This window comes from Botryllus schlosseri, chromosome 11, assembly GCF_051294905.1.
Source record: "Botryllus schlosseri isolate E-star chromosome 11, Bs_hap1, whole genome shotgun sequence".
NCBI classification, from domain to species: Eukaryota; Metazoa; Chordata; class Ascidiacea; order Stolidobranchia; family Styelidae; genus Botryllus; species Botryllus schlosseri.
Window position 1 is genome coordinate 1,801,215 of NC_137246.1, and position 27,693 is coordinate 1,828,907.

Here is a 27,693-nt window from a genome sequence, read left to right on the forward strand (position 1 = left end):
ATCTCGCCTTCCGTCACTTGCCACTTTATATTAGCTTCTTTTACTTCCATTCAGTGTGCACTGTGCATGCCTCCTTTACATCGCCTAGGCCCAGGTGGGTGTTTCGGCATCTTCCTATCATTCATTGTATTGCAGTCTTGTGATGTTTTGAAGTGATGAAATTTTATGAATAAGCTTGAACTTGAACTTGAACAATCGTAGGCATTTATAGGCAATTAGAAGGCAAGAATATAAAGCAAATTAACTGGTCTAATGTTTCTTAACTCAGGGCCTGAGTATTCAACATTTATTTAGTGGTTACATATCATCATGAACTTTCGAAGTGTAAATCATATCTTGTCTTTTTACATATTTTTTTCCGCTTGGATAAATTTTGTATCTTAGCTCACGAATACAGCCCTTCTCAAAACAGCAGACTTTGTTTTCACTTTATCATTGTATGGATGTAACCTTGCAGTCTGCAAATATCGGCAGTGAAGAAGTCGCATTATGATATTGAAAGAGTACCGCGTATGTATGCCGCTGACAACTGACGAGGTTAGTATGACAATGGGAATACTGTAACATTAGATGCATGCGAGAAACAGTACTTAAGCACTTCATTTTCATCCACTACCGTATGTATTAGGGTTAGCCTCGGTTAGGATTCCTATAAGCTATATAACGTAATAAAATAACTGTTCAAAAATAACTTTGTTTCGAACTGCACACCAAATTTTGCTCAATTCCAACCAGATGAAGCATTGCTAAGAGAGGAGAAGGGTCTGTACTTATTGAATAAAAATACAAAATAATTTACCTCATGAAATTGTTTAGCTGCATTCATGCATTATAGCCAAATTAGCCAGTAGTAAGCCAGAAACCAACAATATTAGGAGTTTCGAAACATATAACCTAGCACATACCATGTAATTCTTGACATAACAATGGCAACAAAAAAGATTTGAACGAAACTGTAATAGCCGGGTTGGAATCCCGGTACGTTTATAGTAATATATTTGGTGTGCCAAGACAGTTCCTAGCGTCACACTGGTGTGTTGTGAGTAGAATCTTTTGTGTGCACGGGACACCGATTCAATATTGGTGTATTAGGCTAGCCCTAAACCGTATAAGAAACAGTGACTTGTTTCTTACCGAGCGAGATAGTGTAATGGTTGTGCGTCCGGCTTCTCGATCGGTAGGTCGTGGGTTCGATCCCCGACCGGGTCAGACGAAAGACTCAAAAACTGGTATCCGCGGCTATCCTGCTAGGCGCTCAGCAATCACGGATAGCATGGAGGAGAAAAAAACGGGGTTGCAGACTAGATGACCTTACTATGAAGGCCGTATCGCATCTCCGTCGTCAAAGCATCTCGATGGTGCAGGCGAAAAAGAATACCATATCTCTCTCTCTCTCTCTCTTAACATTTTATCTATACTTTGCTATATTCTCTTTATTCTGAGGATTTTGCATACGACTAGCGTAGGCCGTATAGGCTACGTAGTCGTGTTACATAAATAAACAGACTTGAAAGTAAACTCACTACCTTGTTCAGTTTATACAATTCATGGTTTTAGTCCACACATTAACATTCATAGTAGATTTTTTGGTGTAAATTACAAAAAAATTTCAAGGGATTGCCAGAATCTTGCCACAGACACTACAATGACTATAGGTCGTGTAAAAAATAGCCATGAATTCTGAACGAAAAGTTACTGTAGATAACATACAAAACACAAGTGATGGGAACTGAGTGACATGTCTAGATGGCAGTAGTCGGTAGGCGAAGTTAACATGTCAGATCGGCAATATTGAGCGCTTACTAGTATTCAGACTGATTCCAGTTCAAACTGGTTCAATGGTTCAATGTAGTTCAGATGTATTTTTTTGACAAATGTATAATCTTCGATTCTAGATGATGACTAACTTGTCAGTGATGACTAATGATTTATGAATAATGATTGTGGGCTACTATATACAATCCAGGAGTTGAGCTTAACTAATTATGATGCAGAGCTATAAGGTTGGTGTGTTTGAACTGACTCGGAAGGTTACGTTGGGTAAGCTACTAACGCAATTTTCCATATAGAATCCACAAAATTTACCAATTTTGTTGTCCTAAAATCGAGGGGGGTTGCATTATGCATGGGTACAACACTTGGAAAAAATCTACCTCGAAATATAACTTGAGATCACACCGTTTTTCTTGTTTGTTTTCAATCTTGCATCACATTTAGCCATCCTGCCCAGTAATTCGTATTATCAGTGTTGGGCGCTGCCAATTAGCGAGATTCCTCTCCGCTGCACAACAGCACACAATCTCCTGCTGAGTTGGTTTGCTATATTTGTACTCAAGCGAAATTAGATCATTGATTGCTGCACATGAGCGTAATCCTCGCTGGCCTGATTTATTGTGCCAACAACACGCCTGAACAATCGCATCGACAACAGACCTGTTGTGCACGGTATAATCGTTGGCCTGAGCAATCGCATATGCAATAGGCCTGGTACGCAAAATATTGTCGCGGGCCGGAGCTATTGCGTCTTGGGCCTCGCAGGCTTTGGATCCTATCTACTCTACAATCGTTTAGAGATGCCGTTAAGTGTATAGCCTAATGATTAGAAATTATTGTATCAAGCTTTTCAACATTGGCATAGCAAACAGAATGAAATTGAGTCGTCGAGAGCAGAATTCAACATGCGTAATCGATTTCCCCTGATACCAAAACATAACCATCGCTGGTAACTTATCATACGCACAAGTTCATTAACTGTATGATCAGTATTTACGCATGCACTATGCATGTACTGCTCGTGCAGGGCGCATAGTATAAATGGGTACAGGTAATTCAAGAGATAGATTGCGGTAAGATAATTGCTATCATTAAAGTAGTGCATTGGTGCAGTGTGGCAGCTCAATAACATTTTTTTCTCTCAACCCAAAATTGTATTCGTGGAAGCCGGAATGGTGATCTAGTTCTGATAACCAATTTCAATGTGTCCACGTTAGGGTTGTTCAAAAATAACTTGTTTCTTCAAAATTTACTGACTATTCGATAAAATTGTTTGATTGCCTAAAAAAAACTCCACACATACAGACAAAATTTTGCTTCAATTCCAACCTATAGAAGCAAAGCTATTAAAGTTAGAAAATTTCATACGGTATGTACTAAAAAATAACAAATTTTAAAAAATATATACTGGCAACTCCATGAAATTGTTAAGTTGGCTAAAAAACGATGTATACTAAATTTAGATTAATTCGAAGAAAAGCATAATAACTGCTGCTAAAAAATTGTGATTTGAAATTATAGTGGGGTATTTTCATTGTTCAATTGACAATCACTGTATGTTTACTAAAGCCATTATTTGCAAATAAAGGTGATTCCTAGAACATAGCCCTGATGAGCCATAAATATTATGTAATATGTATTACGTTCAGGCTGTTGGCATGATTTGACTGTCTGTCCTGGATGCCAAAGAGCAATCAATCACCCGCATATGCGACATTCTGCGGTCGAAAGGCACGCAAGGCACAGCCACAAAAAGTCTAAATCCATCTACTGCCTAGACATGAATTAGGTTTAACATGCCTGTCTTAATCATTTTTTTAATCAAAAGTGTCACTTCTGGCTTGCAAGCAATGGTTACCATTGACAACCCCTGATTTATGCTTCAAGTAGTACAAGAAAAGTCCATTCGAAAGCAAATATTTCAGCATGTTCAGGGTGATGATGCTCTTTTCGGAATCATTGGCAGAGGATATTATATTGATAATATTATGAGACTATCCCATATCCCAGTGTGATGCTGTAACTGGCATATCTTACTAGGTTACTACATTGTGTATGGCGGTAGACTAGGGTTACCATACGTCCTCTTTTAAGAGGATTTTTCCTCTTTTTTGACTTTTTTGAAAGTGTCCTCGGAGGACGCCCTTTTGTCCTTTCACCGGTTTTTGAGAATTCTTCTCCGGTTTTGCAAGTCTCAAATTTCTGAAAAAGTGTCCTCTTTTTAGATTTCCAAAATATGGTAAGCCTACGGTAGACAGACTTGGACAACTAGATAATTCTGTCTAATCAGACTAATTGGAGCGAAATGCCGCTAATATAATTTTATCTATTTTGTGAAATGTAACTTGATATGTGCCTGTGTTGATATGCTGTGCATTCATCATAATTATTACACAGAGCAAAGGTTTGGTGTAGGTGGCAGTATCCTCCAGTATTGTGGGTAATGTTGATATGTGATGTTTTCATCTTGTCTGATATAACTCAGAGGTCAGAGTAAAGGTTGTGTGTAGGTGCTCTTGTGTAACCCGACTCGAGAAGTTTGCTAGCTGACTGCTGCTGTGTGTCCTTCTTGGATTGATCAGGCTTCACTTGATGTCCTGGTTAGTTTGAGACCTTGTCTCGCAGACACCTGACAACAAGATTATACTGAGTTTGTTGCTAATCTTCAGCCAATGTAAACAGCCGTGTTATTGAACCAATTGTAAATTCGAATGTGTATATAACCACACTAGTTGATTATATTTTGAGATAATGTTTGGTAATTGCTCTACTGGGTAAAATTGACTTTGACTTGTTCCTGACAGACTTGACAGCTGATATTATCGAATCAATATCACACTTTGAAAGAAATATTGCTATCAGCCATTAGCGGTAAAAAATATCCGGAATTTTGGTGACTTCACAACAGGGTAGTAAAAAGTCAGATAACTATAATCTGCTAGACGGATTATTGATCTATTTCACATAATTTACGGCTCTTCAGATGCAGCCTTTCTAGTCTAATTTTGTGCACATAGCCATTACCGTAACCGTAGAGCTGTTCAAATACATGCTGTGGAGTTTTTTGAAATGCGTCTCAAGTTGGATGCCATATCTCTTGAGTATCTGCTGAATATGTCGGTGGAGGTACTAGTTATCGGTTGTGTTGGTCGTGCTAGAATCATTCACTTCATGAACGTCATCAGAATATATATCATCTGTCTATTTTAGTACCGACTTGGTCAGCAATATATGATAAATCGACACAGCGACGAACAAAGTGATGCAGGAGAAGGCGTTGAAGTCATTTGTAACGAGCCATATTACGATGAAGATTATGGAGATGGGAAATTCACAGAAAAAAGGATTCACTTGAATTCGTATGTAACTACTGTTGTATTGTTCTTTCAGAGTTTTTGTCACCTTACATCAAGGGTCGGCAACCTACGGCCCGCGGGCCGGGTCCGGCCCGCCAAGCGAAATCGTCCGGCCCGCGACATAATAATTAGTTATCACAAGAATACGGCCCGCCGTTTCATATTGAGATTCAATCTGCAGTGCAGCACTGCATGAAAAAAAAGCGGCATTGCTACGATATAATAGTAGCCTACATCGTATTAGTCTATTGTTACGCCATAAAACGAAGGTGGTTGAAGTAGGAGATGGAGATAGACTAGACTGGATCAGTGCTTAACTGCTTATCAATCGGGTGTGTCTCGCAACCGAAGGTATTCCAGACTTTTTTAAAGGGTTTACCACTCTAATGGGGTGTGACGATAAAGGTGTCCTTCCTTTGCTTAAAAACGCTTGGAACATCTCAGACGCAATGACGGAATCTCAAACTGTTCAATTATAGATAGCTAGCCTCCGAATGTTAGTTATCCTATCTATAGTTTAATTTTCCAGAAGGCATTGTGTGCCAAGACAACAAACCTGAATAGTGTTTTGGCCACAATGACGAAAACTGTTAATATGATTTTAGTCTCATTAACTGAATCAGTTACGCCAGATATTACTACAAGCAGAGAATCAATATGGCGATGTCACGTAGGCCTATATCTGTCATGTTCGCGCATTAAGTCGAGCAGCTATGTTTACACGAGTGTATGAACTGAGAAACTTTCCTCGAAAACACAAATATCGCTTACTCATAATGTTGTAATCGAAAATTGGTATCTCATCTTGCTTTCCTGGTACATTTAACGTCACATCTGAACAAATTGAATTTGCAACTTCAGGGGGAAAACTACTAAATACATGAGATGTTGAGGCGCATTCAAAACAAATCAGTGACTCTGGAAATGTCAACAGTACAAAAAAAATTATGCTCACTTTCCTATACTGGAGGAGAGAAAACCTAGTACCAAACACTATACATTTGTAACTGTGATACGAAATTTAACTACTGAATATTCACCCGCTTTTCCCACATGTCTTCTCTACAAAATGAATTCTGACTATTCAGTACTCCGTTTAATGTGGACGCCAATAACATTGCCTGAAAATTTCAAATGGGCCTTTCTGAAATGCGATGCAGTTGAATTGAATGACACAAATCACACAAAGAGCATATCGCTGCATGACTTTGACAAAGAGTACGTTCTCGATTTTTGAAAACACGTACGCATGTGAACAATAGTTTTGAACAATGAAATTCACGAAGAGCAAGCTAAGATCACGTATTTCGGACGTCCATTTTGAATAGGGTTTGATTCTTGTTTCATCCGACTTGTTACCAGAAGTTCACAAAGCAAGCTGCGTCAATTGTCACATTTATTCTGTGTTGTTGAAGTGTAAATACATGTGTCTTCTGATTGGTGATTGAGATTGCAGCAATGTAGGATAATATATCGAAGTGGGCGTAAAATAAAGTACTAAGAAAAATTCCGGCCCGCCAAGAAGTTGTACACCCGAAATTTGGCCCGCGACTAGCAAAAGGTTGCCGACCCCTGCCTTACATGATACATGTTTCATATTTGTAGTCGATTACCGTCCTGGGCAAGATCGATAACGCCTGCGATATATGTGACAGAAAAAGCGTGGAACTACTACCCATATACCGTAACAGGTACGTTAGGTCTATACCACAATTTTCGGCGATACGATTTTTTAGGGTCACCACACGTCCTCCTTTTTAGCCTAAAATGCTCAAAAAGACTACAAAAGACATTGAATTTTGGCCTAAAAGATAGACAATGGGTTACGCGGACGTCATGTCTGAAAAATGACCTTTTTGTTGTCAACACTGATTATATAAGGTCAAAGCGGGTATTTAGGGAGTCAAATCAGAAAAAATGACCTTTTTTTGGGCCGTGTAAACATGGTTTTCTATTCCGCTTCAGTAAATTTGGGAGCCCGGGGAAAATTGTCCACTGTTCCCAATCTCAAAATATGGTAACCCTACTATTGATGATATCAGAGGTGGTCAGTAACGAAGTACTTCTACTTTTTCGAAGTACTCAAGTAGTTTTCCTCTACTTCTGTTACTTACTCAAGTAGATCTGATTTTCTCCACTTCTACTTCTACTTCGTAATATTTTGGTGTCTACTTACTTACTTTTCGCTATCTTCAGTTTGTCAAGTAGAAGTAGTTTAATCTTCCAATCAGGAAGATAGCCTGAGAAATTTCGGGGCTGTTTTCACGGAGTATCAACATTTAATTTTCATAAAAGTTGAGTAAAGCGAAGAATTTTCGTCGCGCTTCGCGCGCAGTGGATACGGAGTGACCAGTATGATTTCACGAAAGTATCGGTGAATATAATTTAGGTCGCGGGTTGGCCTGGTTCCGTTTACACCACATTGTCGTCCTTCGCCCATATCAAATAATTCATCACAGTATATATGGCTCATTATGACGTTTGAAACTGATGTTTCGCAATCTAGCATTTACTTGTCATATCGTAATCTAGCATGTCCATGGCGTGTCCTAATCTGGAAAAGTGGACTCTGACTTTTTTTTAGTTTTAGAGTTGCTTTAGCATATCACCTTTGAAACTATTTGGACTAAAGGCAGGGTTGTAACCAAGTCACAAGGTTCCGAGTCATAAGTCAATCTCACTTTTATAGTATTGACTCGAGTCAAGTCGAGTCATTTTCAATTCAGTACCGAGTCAAGTCCGAGTCCAATTCACGGAGTAGAGTGTTGAGTCCGAGTCATAGTGTTTTGACTCGAGTCCGAGTCCAAGTCATTGTGTTGACTGCTCTGTTTCCAGTTAAAGTCTTGTTAAACCCACTTTTTATTACTCTGAGAGAGAGAGAGAGAGAGAGAGAGTCTTTATTTTCATCGAACCAAAATACATAACAAACGGCAGTGATGGTGGTACAGAAAATATGCGTGCACAGTATTCGGTATTAGATGTCTGGTGATATCGAATGGTTCGCATTTATAATATGCTAATTTCCCTCACTTATAACAGTTTCTGGTAGCATTTTCAAGTGTTAGTACTGATAGACAAAATAATTATAGTGTGATAACTTTACTATTCTTCGAAATTACAATGAAACGCCTGTCTTGGTAGACCCAGTCTAGAGTCATATGACTTGGTCCGAGACTCGGACACCGAGTCATGCGCAATGACTCGAGTACAAGCCGAGTCAATACACAAATTGACTCGAGTCGAGTCATTTTTCATTTTTAAGAAAATGACTCGAGTCAAGTCGAGTCACCAAAAAATCATGACTCGAGTCGAGTCATGATTGCAGTCGTTACAACCCAAATACATGTTCCACTTTTAGAAGTAGTATATACATTTTACTTTTAATTCCCAGTATCATATACTTTGATTTATAATTAATATCAGTTCTTTTTTCTGGATAACATACATGTTGAAGTATAAAAGCAAAGCGAAAATTGGATACCTGTTGGTATGCATCAATATGAATCAAGCTCGTCACCTTTCGCATAGCTCAAATTGCACCTTTTTACAATCAATGTGAACGAATTAGGATCGTTTTCACAACTACTTACTTACTTGAGTACTTTTAAAGTCAGTGAATTCTACTTCTACTTCAAGTAGTTTTAAGTTGCTTATTTAGGAAGTACTTCTACTCGTACTTGAGTAGATTTTTTCGTCGCTACTTCTACTTCTACTTGAGTAGCTTTCTTGACTACTTTGACCACCTCTGGATGATATACAATGTTATTTTCAACTCTGTACTAGTTGCTGACGATTACCACTGTCAGCCAAAAATATTCGCGATTATTTCAATGTGAATATATTATTCAATTGTAAACTGAAGTTCTGTACCTCCTAGAAGCTCTTCAATTTTTAGGAAGTACGAAAAATTTGTCATTTCGAAATCAAGTGATGATTGGACCAATTCTAAAATGGTCTTGTTAAAATGCTGCAATAAAAACCATGTATCCGGACACCAAATTATGTTATTACAGGCTGTCATTTTGATTTGGTTACTGTAGTATTAATTTCTTTATTGCATAGGCACTAGTTTACAATTCCCTGGTGATGACTTACTCTTAATTGTGTTTCTTTGTTTCATGTATCTTATAAAGAATATTCGGTGAGTATTTTGCCTGCATATTAAAATACAAATGGTGTCGTTGACGTGTATGTGTTGGATATAACATTTTATTTCGGTAATTTTCTAATCAACAGTACTCTTCTTATGCACACTTGATAACATTCTCCATCTTGAGTTCTGCTTCTCGTGAATATAATATGTAGTTATATATGTGAACAGCACTTGCTCCTGCAATTTTACTAATATCAAAATCAGAGCCCGATCGATATTGGATTTTTTGGCCGATACCGATAAAACCGATATCTAACAACTTCACCAATAACACCGATATATTCAGCCGATATTCAAATAAGCTGGAATCTACCTCAAAAGACGCATTTCCAAAACTTTGGAGCATTTATTTCAACAGCTTTACAGCCATTGTCACATTCGAACATGAAATAAACTAGAAAGGCTGCATCTGGACACCTTGAAAGTGTAAGCTATATGAAATACAGCAATATTCCAAGTCTAGTGGGTCAAGGATTATATAGTTTTCTGACTGCCTACCAACATGTTGTAACGTCGCGAAAATTGCCGATATTTTTTCACCTCCAATGGCCGATACCGGTAATTCTTTTTAAGTGTGATACTGACTCGATAATATCGGTGAACCGATAATCGGTCGGGCTCTAATCAAAATAATCTCCAACCATTATATCTTAAATGTGCAGCTAGAACTAGAAGTAATCAACAAATTAGTAGTTAGTTTATTGTCAACTAACTATATTGGTATTATGTACAGGTCTATAATCAACAATGTTTAACCCATGACTTTCAAGATCTACAAGGCACAGTATAATTTGTGACTGGAATTTTCAAAATGTCATATTTGTGTAACAATACATGCAGCCAAAAAATTCGTCAATTTGTACATTGTTATAGCGTTCCTTCCTATGATTCCTTTCAGTGTCCTTACCTCCCGCGATTGACGATATTTATAGAAACGAGATATGAAGATAACAACGGAATGACTGAGTCCCAGGAAACGAAGTTTTGCAAGGTGATTAAGATACCAGTACTAGGTACTACCAGCTCTAAAACTGGATAACAATGTGTATACTTCAGCAGAATTTGGGGTGGTTGTGATAACGCCAATAATCTGTATACTTAATCTGTTTTGACGTCATCAAAAGCCCTAGAATATTTATGGTAGTGCAGCAGATTGTTATATTGGTACGAGGGGTGTGGAGAAATGAAACTGTGCGACAGTGAAAACTTGACAATTGTTTTTTATCTATCATGCAATCATGTCTATTGTCGGAATGAATCAGTGAGCTGTCAAAGTCAGTGTCACCGTCATTCATGGCAAATCTAATTTCTATCTGAAAGTGCAAATATTTTCTGAAAAATTTTGCGGATTCGGCATACAATACCAAACCCACTCTTGTTCCTGGCATGGCCAACAACATAGTTAATTCCCCTGCCGCCAAAAGTCTCAAGTTGTGAAATTGAGCATGCAAATGATTGCCACGCTAACGCGTTAAAAGTTTCACTTTCAGTAGAAAAGTGGAATTTTGGTACATTTATATGTAGGCTATGTGAATTGTATATTGTGGTAATGTAGTATAATTGATCTGCAATTTCTCTCGTTTTAACCAAAGTGCCTTATACCGCAATCATATACACAAGTCGCAACCCCATTGATGTTAACGAGCACCTGCAATCATGTCAGCTCTGTTGCAAATGTACTTTGTAATTTCCTCCTTGCTAGCAATTTGATGGTTAAAATATAATGGCGCAGTGCAGGAGAAATGTCTCGTTGGATTACATATAATCCGACAGCAATATATTATCTCCGCCAGAGTTCGACAACCTGAAAATTCCACTACTTTTCCAAATTAGACTATGATTAGAATTAGAATTACCGAATTTGTGAAAACTTGGAAATTCAATTAACCCAAGTATTAGAAAGAAACAAACATAACAAAAATCAAGTTGAGTTAAACGAGTTCATATCTAATCAAACCTCATTCCGTAAAGCGTGAGAATGACAAATGTATGTGGGCTACAGTGAAGCTTGGCTCGTTCCACATTATACAGTTCTGTAACTATTTCAGGACAGCAGAAATTACCGCAGATTGAAATAAGAACATAGAATCAGCAATACCCCCTCAGTTGCACAAACGGTAATATATTTGGTTGTAGAAATGTGATTTTTTACATTCCTATTAAACTCGCATTGTATCCCACCACTGAACGAACTATTGTATGCAGGAGTTTTGGATCTTAAATGCGTAGATATTCAGCGGAAAGTGGATTTCAAATCATAAGTTTAAGAAAAGCACTCAATTTTCTGTCTGCTGATTCTTGAACAAAATGATTGCTACGTAATCAAGAATTAACCTACACTGTGTATATAATTGAATACTATATTCATTGAAATAAACCCGAATATTTACGATATGAATATAATATTCAATTGTATATTGAAGTGATGAACTTCTAGGAGTTTCTTCTAATACTCTGTCTATCACACTAAACGACCATGAGAGCTTGCTCGTTACGTTTTTGCTAAGCAAATATTAGCATAGACACTGCTTATAAAATTATTTATGATGTCATCAGTCGGCTCCTGCGCTTTCTCAGTAGGCTAATCTGTAGATTTTCGGCGAACACTTTGCTCCACGACTTTATCATTATCTCCTTAAGTCCTTGTGAAATAAGTTATTTTCTTGACATTAATTGAACATTTGCCTATGTTGTTGAATCTTTTGTTTACCACACTATAGAGGTTGGCGATAGATATTATAGATAGCATTAACATATCTTCATGAACTTTTGATTCTTTTCGTCATCAAATTGGTGTTCCGGGGATTTCTTCGTCCGTATTTGAGATTCAGTTTCAAGATATTTTTTTGCTGGCAGAAGAATATTTTTCGTATTGAGATTGATAGTTGAAATTTATTTCTAAATTGTCTAAAAATCCATGCTCTGGTCTGGAAATTCAAATAACAGTGTAGGTATCACATTGTGATTCTTTGATACAGCTTGGATCGATTTTGTACGTCTAGCTCAGGCAGCACTTGTTTGTCAATCCAACCCAAGTCTCAAGCAAGTAATTCTTCTTGGTTCTTCAAGTTTTTAGTTATTAGCCTATTTGATAACCTTCTTGGCACAAAACTTCACTATACAATTGAAAAGTATGTTCGTATTTGGTGATAGGTTCGTTGATATACAATGTTCTTTCCAATTCTCTACTAGTTGCTGACGATTACACCTGACGAGTGTCAGTCGATTCGGGTTCATTTCAATATGACTATAATTTTTAATTATTTGATTTGATTGTTAGCTACTCAACTATCTCCCTAAACGGTAGAGTTTTGGAACCGTGATTGTCGAATTGATTAATAATGAGGTACTGTGTTCAGATAGATATATATAGGAGATAATGATACTTTGCTGCAAATATTTGTGTGATTAAACTTGCACCAAGTCAAAATATGATTTTAAACTGTTCAATCCATAACAGAAACCTCAGCAATTTCTAGGCTGTTATGCATTGCATAGATATGATGGATTTTGCCCTAGTCACTTCATTTGAAACATTTTAGAACTTGAGTGGCGTAACTTCATAGGTGTTAGTGTGATGCCACTGTGTCAGGCGCTGAAATTTCTGATCAGTTGCTATATCAAACAACAGGTTATTTATAAAATTGATTGCCAGGTAACTAAATGCGAAAATAGCACTCTACCGTGAGCTAAAAGTTTAGCAGTTGCCGAGCTACACAACAATTCAATAACACATTATATCGTGATCGTACAGCCATCTCAATGGACCAAAGTTCACCTAGCAAATTATACATTATATATATATATGATGTAGGCTACAAATTGTACATGACATGACATATTATGCATACATCATCATGTTAGAATCAGAGTACGATAGCTTATGTCTATTTCACCCATTTTCAGAGAAGTAACTTTATGTGAAGTTTTCATTTTCTTTCGGCCATATCTTGGCCACGATTACCTTTGAAATAAATTGTACAAACAAAATCATGGCCAATAGATGGCAATCTCAATCTCAATCTCACTTTTATATTTTTGACTCGAGTCAAGTCGAGTCATTTTCAATTCCCACCGAGTCAAGTCCGAGTCCAAGTCAGCGAACAGAGGATCGAGTCCGAGTCATGGTATTATGACTCGAGTCCGAGTCCAAGTCGTTGTGTTGACTGCTCAGTTTCAAGTTAAAGTCTTCCTAAACCCAATTTTTTAACTCTGTTTGGTGATATTGAATGGTTCGCATTTATAATATATTAATTTTTCCCACTTGTAGCAGTTTCTGGTCGCATTTTCAAGCACCAGTACCAACAGACGAAATCCCAATAGTGTGTTGGCTTCGAAATTACAATGAAATGTGGGTCTTGGCCGTCTGAATCTCGAGTCAATGACTTGCTTCGAGTCTTGCGCAATGACTCGAGTCCAAGTCGACTCAATACACAGATTGACTCGAGTCGAGTCGAGTAATTTCCGTATTTTGAGAAAATGACTCGAGTCGAGTCGAGTCATCTGAAAATCGTGAGTCATTACAACCCTGTTAATGACATTTGAGCGCATCATGCATAGCAAAGCTTTTCTGATAAATCGACTAGGGCAGATAAAGAACGATCACGACCAAATCTCGAATGGGCTCGATTCTTCCATGATGTGTTATTATTGAAGTGATGCATTTATTTCAGGTGTGTCATGACTTATTTCTTATTTCAAGCTTTGTGCAGATTAACATCATTCCGTTTCACATTGTTTTGTTTGTTCTTAATTATCTCGAGCCCGCTGTAGGCTACTCTGATTTGGTATTTTTCTCCGATTTACGTCATCTCTGTGTTGAAGGAATTGACATTTTATGTTTCAAATACAAGCGGTAATTTACGTGATTCGCGTAACCTGTTTTCAAGAAATGCTGTGATGCGGAAATGCCAAATATCCCCTCCTTGTTATATAAGCGTGATCTGAAACTGACTTCGTCACTATTCCGTAAGCCTGTGTAACTATTATTGTGTTTACATCTTTGTCTTTAACAAAATCCCAAGTGGTTCGTCAGAAATACTTATCAGATCCTTTCTCCTGTTTGGGAATTACGGACTATTAATCGCAGTACTACAATTTCTATCTGAAGACTGTCCTAATACTAATTACCGTAGTAATTACGATTAGTATTTAGCAGAACTATCTATTCAACTACTTAAAATAAGAGTTGTGTATCAATTATAATGAGTCGGTTTCGAATATAGTAAGAATATATTTTTTTACGATCAAAAATATACGTCTTTATACCAAAAGTAATATTGTATCGACGTAAAATGTAGTTTAAATACACCCACCGTTGTAATCTCGTTACCAGACTTACACCAACATATAATTATAATTTGTTGTAATTAGATTAATTTGAGCGAAATGTAGGTGATCTAATTCTAATCTAAATTTGTGAGATGTTTCTTTTCTTTAATTCTAGTTCTAATCCTACTTTGTCGAATGTTTCTGTGCTATAATCTTATTTCTAATCTGATTTCTGGTTAACCTGAAAACGCAGAAGGAGAGCTGCGCAGTCTGAAACAAGCCAAGCTTGCTGTATATACAAGTCATTTGTAATTCTCGTGCTTATGTGGATTATGTATGATTTGATATGAACCGAACTTGTTTCGATTTTCAATTATTTCTGAATTGAGTAATTTAGAAAAGAACTGTGTAGGAGTGTAGCTGTATTTCTAATTGTAATCTAATTTGGAAACGCGGAAAATGACATCCGTCTGGCCATATCTCAGCATCGGTAAACAGAACACGTCTCACTTAGACTGAGAATATTTATTGACGACACTTGCGTCAAGCAGTGATTGACCCTCATAACAGCCACAAAGCATTACGAAACTGTTGCTCGGTCCAGAAGTACGAAACCATTTTCATGTTTGAGCTTCGAAAGCTGTTATTATTATGCGGCTGTGGCGCTCAAGTAGGCTACGGTACTTGGTTTTTCCCATCCCCAAATACGATGTCATTTTCATTGCCGGAATTAGACAAATTTTAGTCGTGCCTTCCAAATGACTGTCTTTGGATAGTAGGGTTGTTCAAGAATGAACCTTTTTCTTCACTGGATATCTGATAAAATTGTTTGGTTGTCTAAAAACCGCTGCACACCAAACTTAGCTTAATTCCAAAGAAGCAAAGTTATTGGAGCGCAAAGTTTATGATTTAAAAAATAATATTGTTGTTGGGAAATTCTGTAGAAGAACTACGCACCGTAAATACTTTTATTTTGAATCCAAAATTTTTAACTCTAATCTAACCTCGCTTCTACTGGTTAGAATTAAGCCAAATCTGCTCTGCATCGTGTTTGAGACCACGATGGTAAGATTTAAAAAAAAAGTTTTTTAGAGAATCAAAATAAGAGTTGCTAACCCTAATACAGTGGTTCTCAAAATGGGTGTGTGAAAGCATCTGAAAAGGGCACAAAGCTGTAGTCAACTGAACAGGTTTTCAGCGAGATATCACTCCGATTCATAGTTATTACTCCGAGTATTAGTGTATGGTCCGAATTTCATATTTGAGAATTCTCTCATTAACAGTAATAACCTACCATGCCATCAAACTATCAGAGTTCGGATTGCTAGCATACTGATTGCATTTTGTGATATGACAATGTGGGGTTCGTGAAATTTTTCACTATCGTAAAAGGGGGCATGTCTAAAAAAGTCCGAGAACCACTGTTCTAATAACTTCTTCAAGTTGGAATTAGCCAAATTTGCTGTGTAGCGTTTTTTTGGCCAAACAATAATTCTATCGAATAGTCTGTAAAATTGGAAGGAAAAAGTTATGTTTGAGCAACTCTGTTGGATAGCATTCAATAACAATAAACTGCTTGTTACAGTTAGCACGCAGTTGATAATCTTCTTTCATATACCATTGGATTTGTTTTTTATATAAAATTTTATATCAAGCTATACTGTCCTCCCGGAAGTATAGCTGCTTACCTGGGTTTGATATTGCTTCTTACTGTTGTGACTTATTTTGGTCTCTATATTGTATCTTTATAGAATACCAATTCGTGTATGTCGAAGAGTTTCGCAATAGTAGACTGATGAATAGTAGACCTACCCTCATTTGTGTAACATTTGTTGATTTCAGTCGGAGGATACACCGCCCCCACTTATTACTGCGATTGTAAAGCTTGAGTGTACATTGTAGCCTACATGTGTCCATATATTGCAGATAAAAGATTTTGGGCTGACGGATTCAGATTTAAAACGAAGAGAGATTGATCACGTGGATATAGCTTACGACAAAGTGCCAGAAAAGTCTTATAAAGAAAACGAGGTAATGGAACAATATAATTCTTTAAAAATCTTAACCCATTTGTTACTATCTTGTTAATCATCCTCAATTGCACATTTGAAATGGATTTGTGTCGCTGCGTCATGCAGTCTTGTACAAATTACTGGATTCTCAAAATGCGTAACTAGGACTAGAATCGTTCGCAATTAGAACTGGAACTACTCAATTTTTAAAACTAGCCACTAGAACTACAACTATTCACCTTTTAATACTCACAACTAGAACAAGAACAAATCAATTTAAAAATCCGCAACCAACTAGACTCAACTCCAAGTCAACTTATTCATTTTTATTTTATCGGAATGGGATCGGACACATGAACACCAGTACAAGTTTGAAATTAAAATTGTTACGGCCCCCACAACCCACCCCCTGGCTACGCCACTGTTAGTAGCGATGATTCTGAGCTAGCAATGTCTGTAAGAATATCACACAACAGAACACCGGTGTTACGATTCACGCCGAGAGACGACGTGGGTTTTCTAGTTGTTCGACAAGTAATATTTTTCAAATCCACAACTAAAACTACAACTACTCAAAAGACCAGTAGTTAATTCACCATTGACTAAATAGATTGGTAGTTTGTAAAAGTCCGTTGTTATGAATACACACTAAAATTCGTGAGTAGTGACATTTTTTCCTTGCCAGTGTGGAATTTAATGGGTCCGTTATATGATTTTCCCTAGACAACTGGCGGATACTCTACTGTGTTCAGAAGATAGATATCTTATAAATTATGAAAGTGAAAGCATAAATTATAGAAATGAAAGCATGCAGAACATCGCGAAATCTTGTCAGATCCAATCTTGACTGACTTGAATTTGATTGTCGTAATGTCAAATCTGGTGTAGTATTATTCGCATTACTGTCTCTATCTATTATTAAAACGCCTCTCTGTTCATGCAGGGCTGTCTTCCTCTCGTGGTTGAGTCTAAATTATGCATGCAAACTGGGAGTCGATTGTGATGCGGATGCGTGGTGCATTCGTTGCAGTATCTTTTGCAAAATAGTAGCATCGATCATTTACACTATGGAATGGATATAGAAAATCGTGCACATATCTGCTCTTTGCCGTGAAAAGCTAATGGATAGTCATTTCTAAGCCATAGCACTGTCATGGATTGATTGAAAGTTCGAGTCTGACCTCATACATGTGCTGCTCGATGCTTGCTATTAGTAGCAAGCTAAGAAGACATATTGGTTTGTAGTAGGTTAACTTTTACCACCTTCCGAACCAATTCTCAAATTCAAATCGAATCAGTATTTACGACAATGTGCTACTTTTTAATACAATGCTTCAATAACTGTTTTCATCAATAACATGATATTAACTAATATGTTATCAAATTATAGACTCGTGGAGTGAATTATAATTGTAAAATATATTAAGGAAAAATAATTGTTACAGTTAGTCACAACACAACGATGATGATGATCACCGTTATTTTTGCATCAGCTTATCAGTCAAATCAAATTGATTTGGCCATTTAGCAAATCCGTGAGCACTTGATCACAATCGAAGCACTACTGGCACTTTTTGAATTTCAAATATTAAGCAATTGTTTTGTGTAGGTTTGTCGGTGCATTTTGGCGCTACTCAAAATACCATCGGTCCATATAATTTTTGTGACAGAGAACAGAATAGATTCACTTGGGTATTTTTTTTTGTGATCTGACATCGATTCTGATGTATGATGTAATGAATGTTTAAATGCGAAAAGAAATTAGTAATTCGTTTTCAGATATTGGCATATTCAGAAGCCTTGCGATTCGAGACTTCATGTATCGTTCGTAATCATTCAAAGCGAATTTACCACCTCCTATCATTAATCATTATAATTCGGGATTTTTAATAATATTTTGATATTCTGGATCGCTAAAATCTGGAGGCCAATACAGTAAAACATGTCAGATTTAAAGTCGTCACACGATGTTTAAAATCAGCCACAGAACATGGTTTTTCTGCATGTACCTGACACTTGATTGGTTTTTGCAGACTTTTGCAAATTCTGCTCTAAATTTCCACCACCAAATCACTTTGTGTGTGTTTTTACATGAAAAAAACTACATAAAACAGCAATTAGCCTAAAGGAAGGTATCACAATTTATAAGAGCCGTGACTCTGACGAATTGTCATGAGTTGATGTGGACGTCGCATTGTCTCACCATAATGAGATTGTCCATAACGATACCGATTTTGATAGGCGATTATGTGGGTTCCAGAGCCCGTAACCTGGAATTCTATCAATATTATGTTTCATTATTTTCTTAATCAGGGCGATTGCCAATATGTAACAATATTAATATAGTGATACCGTAAATAATGGTATAAAAGGTTGAGTTCAATATTATATAGATTGGTAGTAGGGTTAGTTCGGATATCAATAATTTTCACTATCCGGATAACGGATATATCCGGATATTTTGAAATTTATCTAACCGGTTAACCGGATAATAACTGCTAAGTGAGACAATCGATTTCATTAGGTCCGCATGTAAAACGGATCGCAAAATCATTACACAGTGTTATTGTAGAGTACCTACCTATACGCGCGCAGTATGAGCGAATACGAGAAAAACCACGCAAATTTCATGTGTCACTGCTTCTGCAATGCCCTCTTTTTAAAGCACATATGCATCAATTGCGGGATCCTGTAGCCGGGACCGGAATTTTATAACAAAGAGTCCACGTTCATTGAATGCTTTTTCAGCTTCCACAGAAGTGGGCTGATTAGAAAGCAGCGCTTCGTAGAGAGTCAAAAGGTTGGCAGGTCGCACGCCGGAAACTTCAACGGCTTTACATCCTTTTGACCATCCTTATGTTTAGATTTGTAGTACTAGAAGAACGACTAGCTGATACTGGAATTGATGCCGACATGATACCTCGATCTAATTCACGTGATCAGGCACGCAGCCAGCCGAAAATGTAGGGGGATTGAAATAAAATCAGGGGGTTTCGATTTTTTTTTCGAATTAATCATCAGCAGAAATCAATTGCGCTTGCACGCACGCACATTTTGTGAACATTCGATGTCATTCAGTTTCGCGGTGTCACTCTCAGAATCACTAATTAGAATACACTTAACGGCGTATCGTCAACAAGCCATCGAGAGATAGGAGCCAATGCATGCTGGGTCCGAGATGGTTAGGCCAGCGATTATATCGTTCGTAGGCCTATTGCAGATGCGATTGTGTAGGTCAACGATAATATCGTGAGCACCAAGCCAATGAAGATGCGATTGTGCAGGCCAGCGATGGAATAGTGTGTACACTGCACATGGCCCATTGCAGATGCGATTCTTCAATCCAGTGGAACTATCGGCTTGTTGAAGACGCGATAAATCAGGCCAGAGACGATAGCCGAGCGCGCGGCAATCAATGACCTAATTTAACGATCTTCTCAGCAGGAGATCGCGTCACATTACATTGTGCAATGTGTAGGCCCTACAGACGAATCTCGCTAATTGGCAACACGCTTCTCGTTAATCGGCCGCGCCAACATTGAATACGACTTATTGAAGCTTACTAAAACGTGTAAAATGCATTAGCAACGATTCTTTTTTATCCGGTTAACCGGCAGAAAAATATCCGGATATCAGATAGTGAAAATACCTGCGGTTAACCGGTTAACCGGTTAACCGTTATCCGGATAATCCAACCCTAATTGGTAGGTTATCCTACATTTAGGCCTACCTTGAATTTAAAACTGGCATTTTCTTTGCGGTCGCATAAAATATACCTTACATTTTTCAACTTTCCGCGTCATTCATACTGTTGTGATGTCATGAGTGATATTGGAATATTCGACCGGAAACCTGATACTCATTACTGTCAATGAATTTTTCATGGATTTCCTGTCTGACATCGCCATGACTTATTTTTTCAGGATTGCACAAAGTTCAAATCCAAGAAAACGGAACGAGGCCCATTATTACCTGGGTGGCGGGTCAGTGAAATAATCGATATTGTGTTTTTTTTGACATTTGCCTAACGTATTACCAGAGGTGCTCAGTAAGAATTACTTGTTTTTCTTAGCCGTTTTTGACGTAAAACTATGTACTTTTTACATTTTAACTTTTGTAAAGTAAATAAAAACTGCTAGACTCGACTCGCAATTTTTCGTTGGCTTGACTTGACTCGGGTCATTTTCTTGCAAATGGATAATGACTCTTCCCGACTCGAGTCAATTTGTGCAATGACTCGACTTGTACTTTTTCAAATATACTGGGGTACTTTTTAATCAATGATTTTCTACTTCTACTTGAGTATCAATTCCGAATACTACTTTATGACTCGCTACTTGTCAGTATATTTAAACCTTGTTTTGTAAGCTACTTGCGAGTTTGTGTGGATGTGTTTTAGCAGAAATTATCTTTTGTTCATTAAGTATTATGTCTCTGAGACAGTGGTTCTCAACCACCAGTTCCGCGGGCCGGTATCGGTGCTCCAAATATGTTAGAAATTTATATCTCAATTCCAAAGCACAAGACGCTAAACGATTGTCCATAACTAGAAAAATAGAACATCACATTTTGAGTTCATTGAGAACTTGGAATGTATTTTTCTGCATGGTGTCGTAATAGAGAGTTCATGGTTTATTTTGGACGTATATCACAAATCACAATGGTGCAAATGCATGAAACTGTTTTAAATCAGCCTCTACAAATCGTTTCGGAGATAAGACTTATAAGCAAACTTTGTTAAATTTCGACAGTGCAATCAAGCAACACTTAGCATTATAGCAGTGGCATTTCTTTCAAAGAAAACCGAACAATCCCAATGAAGTTACAACAGGAATTTGCGAACTTCGCTTCTTAGAATTTGTAATAGAACTTATCAGTAATATAATTATGTAATATCAAACAGGCAGCACTAAATGAAGGTTCCAATATTACATTGTAGTTGCATTTGCATACATTTTTCATTATTAAATTTAGGGCTAATTTTCATTTTTGAAGGTTCATCGGTCAAAAAGGTTGAAAACCAATACTCTAACATCTTCACTGTATCGAATTTATGATATTTGCTGTATTGATGATAGCACTCTCGTTAAAGCCATGAATTGTGTCGTTTATCAGCTGCGTGTTGATGGTCTTTTGATTGAGTTAACATAACGTCGACCTCTTTGGCATTTAGCAATTAGCAATGTAAATATAATGTATATACATTGAGGGGTTTACCATCACATAGATGTAAATGCAAAACAAATATTTTCACATCAAATTGCAACACATTCGATGCAACATAAACTTGCGTATACTTTAAAATCATATCAGGTAAAATAAGCATTTCAATAGCAACTCGCTACTCATCCAACACAAGTCTTGTTGGCAACACAATCAGCATTAACAATAAAGTTCACTCTGCTGTGCTTCAAATTTGTTCCGCCAGGGTTAAGCATTAATCATAAATTGCATTCCTAACGACCTTAGTGGTATGCATTACAGCAGGTCTACGATACTCGCTATTATATGCAAAGGTCAAGTTACCTGTAGTACGTTATAACTCTTGTGAAATAATTTACAGTCATACAAATGTAATAGGCCTACCATAGAGATATATACAAAATCTTTAAAGCGTTATTAGCAAAAGCAACAAGCAAAATATATTTATCGTTCTGTTCTGTTAGTCACAGCTAGTGTGTGAATTATCATTTTTATATCTTGCTAGATCTTTAAATGGTGGTTCTAAAGTGGTTCGTGTTTTCGCTGCTTGTACAGATGCGAATTCCTTTTTTTTAAGTCAGTTTTTTAAAACGCTGATATAATAGCTGAACGGAATATGATTAAGATTTAGATTTGCGATTAAAGATTTTCCAGTCGACGATGATGGGTTTGGTTTTCATAAAAAATCTAAAACTTGAAAAAGTAAATACTGTGGCTGGAAAGGTTCGCCTTAGGGCCGCAGTCTGCCAGTTGAGTAGCCATGCACTCACGATGAACTACATCTGGTCATCAAATACAAACCGCAATGCTGGCCCAAGCAATATTTTTGCTAGATATTGACGGGACTGGCAATGTTTCAATAAAGTTGACGAAGCATAAAGCGTTCATGATCCTGAAAGACCTTCTTGGTGTGATAACAACAAAGTTATTCATAATTCCGATAACCAGTTTTGGTGTGATAGCACTAAAAGTTTCTTGATAATCCCGAAAACCTGATTTGGTGTGACAATGACAAAAATTCATTCGTAATTTCAAAACCTGTTTTGGTGTGATTATGAAAAATTCATTCATAATTCTAAAAACCTGTTTGGTGTGATAATAACACAAAATACCTCCGAGATCTATGTTGAATGAATTAACATTGTGATTATCAAACAGAATGCTGCCACAAATTCTTAGGTGTGTCGCGAATCTGTTTTGAATTTTGGACACGGTCCGACTGACTGAATAAATAAATATTAATAACATACACAGACAAGTATACCGGTGTACGAATTAATAGCACTCTTCGATAGTTGATGAATAAACTGTCAAACTTTATTGGCTTTATTTACTGGCTTTCTGTTTGGACTGAAATTCAGAGCTGTAAACGAGAGGGAGTGCTTGGCATTGGCTACTAAATCTTCATATCTTCTCAATGATGCAACCATTGCAGTAGCACGTGAAAATGACCTCTTCAAGCAATTTTTGAGCCAACACTACCTTCTCAGAGACGCGTATTCTGGTTCGACTCGTTAGTCAAACCACAAATTACAAACGACCAACCATTGTATGAGAGAACGTGTCAAATCTATGAATGTGACATCAAAATTGATTGACTTTGTTATATTACTCCTTGGGAATTACAATTGCAATGATGCAATTAAGACGGCTCTATTGACCTAAAAGGTTCCCGACCCCCATCATAAAACATTTAACCCTAATTTTATTACAACGATTTCTATTTTATGTGTGGATATAAGGAATTGATCAGTTTAACACGATCACAAAGTCGGTTCATTATCATGTGTATGTGACTTTATGAATGAATTTATGTCATAATGTGCATGCTGTTTGTTAAATCCAGTTTTATTCGTCACAGGAAACGCAACAGCCGATCATGTGTTCATATAAACTAGTATTGGTAAAGTTTGATATGTGGGCGTTTCAATCAAAAGTCGAGAATTTCATTCAGAAGTCGATAAGGTAAGGGCTGTCTCTTTGATTTACTCTGGTGCCGACCAACCAACAGCAAATATCTTTCAAAATGCAAACATCTTTGCTGTTTTCGTGTTTCTGATGCAATCAAATCTGTGGTAACATGGCATCTGAATTGTGAGTTCATTTCCCAAAGACCGAGCTATAAAATATGAAATTTGGAGCAGAATTCCCTTGTAGTGAAATTGTTCCAGACCTGCCCGTGTTTGTAACGCAGTTAGATTAGAAGTCACCAACAATAGAATCTGTATCTTAAAAATAAACGATAATATCCTAATTTGCCTTTGTCAAAAGCTGGTATTGCTTCCACTACCGTGAGTGTCACGCGTACTTGGCCTCATGCAACACTTTTGTTTCAAAGCATAGAGCGAGTCATCATCCATTTTTCGATGCGGCTCGCCCATATCCTGTTCTGTTTAATGCCGTAGTGAATCTCACTTAGGGCAATGCTATCGAGAATGATTGCGAAGTGGTCAGGTTTTTCATTACCGAACGTCGCAGAAAACTGAATGTGTCACTTGTAGGACTGTATAATCTCGAGGCATTACATGTCATTTGATGATATCGCGTTCTAATAATAACAAGCGTACTTTTGATGGCGGAAATATCAGGCCTTGTATCAATTCTTTTAGGTTATATAAACCCTGTGGACTAGTAAGCCTCCAGCCTTGATGAAAATGCAAAACTGTCTTCAATTTCACTGAGCAGAAATGTAATACTGGTGCCACCTAAGAGGATTATGTAATCAGTAATCTCAGACTGATAGGGCTGGGTCAGAATCGAGTCAAATATTTGAGCGCAAATATCACAGGCTGACAACTTCACTCAGAGTCACCTGTCTCACGCGCATTCTCGTGTTTCTGCAGAGATATCTTACTCGTCGGTCATCGCCAAGCCTTTGCGTGGATCGACAGCTGGTACGACATGACGCCGGAGAAAATGAAGGAGTATGAAATCAAGCTACAGGCCGAAACCAATTCCAAGGTGAAAGGTCGAAAGAAGTCGTCCGTGAGACAAAGCCGTGAGTTTGTATTTGTAGCTGACTTGTAGAAACTCTCAATCTAGCAGTTGACGGCCAACTAACTACTCATTTTCAGTAGTTCTCTAGTTCCAGTGGCGCGTTGTGAGCAGTTCTAGTTGTGGATTTAGAAAGTAAGTAGTTCTAGTTCTAGTTGTGGATTTTGAAAAGTGAGTAGTGCTAGTTCTAGTTGCAAATTTAAAAAAAAAGTGGTTGGTTAGTTCTAGTTGTGGATTTAGAAAGTAAGTAGTTCTAGTTCTAGTTGTGGATTTTGAAAAGTGAGTAGTGCTAGTTCGAGTTGCAAATTTAAAAAAAAAGTGGTTGGTTAGTTCTAGTTGTGGATTTAGAAAGTAAGTAGTTCTAGTTCTACTTGTGGATTTTGAAAAGTGAGTAGTGCTAGTTCTAGTTGCAAATTTAAAAAAAAAGTGGTTGGTTAGTTCTAGTGGATTTAGAAAGTAAGTAGTTCTAGTTCTACTTGTGGATTTTGAAAAGTGAGTAGTTCTAGTTCCAGTTGTGCATTTAGAAAGTAAGTAGTGCTAGTTCTAGTTGCAAATTTTGAAAAGTGGGTAGTGTTCTAGTTCCAGTTGCTGTCCAACTAGAAAATCACGTACCATCGTTAGGCGTGGATCGGAATACCGATGTTATTTCTGCCATTGCTAGCTCAGAGTCGTCGCTATAAACAGCTTCGTTGCCATGGGGTGGGGTGGGGGGTTGTTGGTCGAACCCCTCCCATTTCAAACTCGAAACCCCGTCATCCTGAATGCCGATTCCATCTCTGACATTTCTGAGCTCGTTTGCTGTTCAGTAATTCATATCATCAGCTATTAGTAGGGCAAGTTTTTGCTACTTTTGCAACTTTTATTTACGGCTTCCTACATCTTTCTTCAGAAGCTATATAGAGAGGTGTTTTAAGCTGTTTGGAGGATTCTTATATTGCAACATTTTGTAACTTTTTCCATTTTTCATGCAACTAAATTTTCCCTGGAAATATTTGGCACTATATGTAATTAGATCGCTTGATTATTTCACTGTCGTTTAAATTTGAGGTCCTTTCTGATTTGACGTACATTCATGCTAGACCGCCGAAAATTATATTTTCACTGGGTCAATTTTTTCAGGCTATTCATTTTGTTGAAGTCCATAAATGCAACTTTTTACTGCATTTTTGTGAAAAATAAATGCAACTTTTGTGAAAAATGAATGCAACTTTCCACAGACTTGACTGCAACAAAAACTTGCCCTAGTTATTAGTCAGTGGTGTTTTAGTTTAGGTCCTTAGTTGACTTTCTAGTTTTAATTGAAAGTTGCCTAGGTCTAGTTGTGAGTTTAGCTAATCCAAGTAATCTTTACAAGTGGGATTTGTGAGCATGTCACGAAAACTGATCCATTCCTCTTTGTCCAGGTACGTCCGCGAGCAGTTCGACCGCTTCGGATATCGACAACGAAGATGTTTTTTACGACGCGTCCTAAGTATTATTTGTCGCCCAACTTTTAGAGTGAAGAGTCTTTTCCGGTTTTCCTCTTTTTTTGCCATCTTCTTATACTATTCTAATTATTTTTGAAAGATCATTGTGAGCCCGCAATAATTTATTAGTTTATGCTAACGGAAGCACGCACAGTCCCAAACTTGCTATTTGTGTACAGTGTACAAAGTGTGGATCGTTATCGTAGCTTTCCATACTCACGACAAGTGCTAACTGCCACTAACAATAACAATGATTTGAAGGTAGAGATGGTCAATGTAGTCAATGTTGGTACTCGGATGGAAGTAAATTGCAACTCAATTACAAGTAGAAGTAGCAATTTCCAAGACGTGTTAAAACTACATCAAGGAGGGAATTAGTTGGCGAAGTACCCGAGTATATGTGGTAGTCGAAAAAGTAGATTTAGTCGAGGGGCAGTCAATCAGGGGTGGGGTGCCCACTTTCGATAACGCAAAATGTCTAATAGCGCAACAAATCTATAGAATCTCCGAAAATATATTCAGCCTGGTTGTTCAAAATAACTTTTCCTGGATTTCCAGGGATTCACTGACTATATTATCAGGTTGCGTAAAAAATCGCTGCACGCCAAATTTGGGTCGATTCCAACTGGTAAATTTTGAATTTTTTTTTCCAAAATTCACTGCCTACCATGTGAAATTGTTGAGCTGTCACCAAAAACGATGCAGAACAAATTTGACGCAGTTATTCATTAATGATTATTGGATTGCCCACAATACAAAAGCCTACGCGTTTTATTAATGATATTGTGACCAAATTTTTATTGAAGACGTACTTTTAAAAGGTGAAGCCACATGTTATCAAAGTTTCTGCCGATTTAATTAAGCTGTGTATCGCAAATGATGTTGACCGACGAAACAGCACTATGGGTTTTATGATACAAATGAATGTGCAGAGTTACTGAGAATCAAACGTGTTTTAGACTGTATTACATGTAACTATGACAAAAACTTTATCGTAATCTCCCATGTTTCAGTTAATACTTTTTTGTAGTGTTAGTATTTTATGTACATGGTTTTCTATGTGCTTGGATCGCCATTTATATCGTTTTCTCAAATTCTATATAAACGTCATAACGTACACGCGGAGATTGAGGCTATGTACCAAATTGCATTTTTTTCTGTAATTTGGCGGGAAGCGTTTCTACATTCAGAAAGGGAAAAGCTCTGAATACAATGCATGCTTTCTCTGCGAATGGTTTTTTTACCGGTCTTCATGAATAAACACGTGACTGAGAAAATATGGGTTGGATTGCTGTTCATCTAGGGTTGAGGTTTTTAGGGCTGGGTAATAATCGAGTATTAATTCTAATTATTCGAGTTGATTAGTGAGAGTGTGAGGGATGATTTTCCGAGTACTTAAATTATATAGTATATATGCTTCTTGCCACTATGAGTTAGTTTATGTTGGTACACTGTGGACGTCTGTG

At 37.3% G+C, this 27,693-nt stretch overlaps 2 protein-coding genes across 2 annotated transcripts in view; both read left to right on the forward strand.

The window, feature by feature from the left end:
* The first annotated feature begins 367 nt into the window (after positions 1-367).
* On the forward strand, positions 368-27,504 carry LOC145449830 (cytoplasmic phosphatidylinositol transfer protein 1-like). Its single transcript, XM_080328270.1, has 10 exons — positions 368-537; positions 4,984-5,132; positions 6,735-6,820; positions 9,263-9,270; positions 10,181-10,273; positions 16,480-16,584; positions 20,489-20,548; positions 23,629-23,732; positions 24,611-24,765; positions 26,165-27,504. Exons 1-10 carry the CDS (start codon positions 490-492, stop codon positions 26,230-26,232), a joined length of 876 nt encoding a protein of 291 aa, XP_080184396.1. The 5' UTR covers positions 368-489; the 3' UTR covers positions 26,233-27,504.
* Positions 11,401-27,693, forward strand: part of LOC145449835 (selenoprotein S-like) — a 189,308-nt gene continuing 173,015 nt past the window's right edge. Inside the window, exon 1 of the mRNA XM_080328276.1 lies at positions 11,401-11,422. The gene's annotated coding sequence lies outside the window, so the exon portion shown is untranslated. The remainder of the gene's footprint in view (positions 11,423-27,693) is intronic.

Bases quoted from the DNA above. Each gene is read 5' to 3' on its own strand.
- LOC145449830 (XM_080328270.1), top strand. From the start codon at position 490: ATGATATTGAAAGAGTACCGCGTATGTATGCCGCTGACAACTGACGAG. The intron at 5,133-6,734 runs GTATGTAACTAC...TCATATTTGTAG, and splicing joins AAAAGGATTCACTTGAATTC to TCGATTACCGTCCTGGGCAA. The intron at 23,733-24,610 runs GTAAGGGCTGTC...GTGTTTCTGCAG, and splicing joins TTCATTCAGAAGTCGATAAG to AGATATCTTACTCGTCGGTC.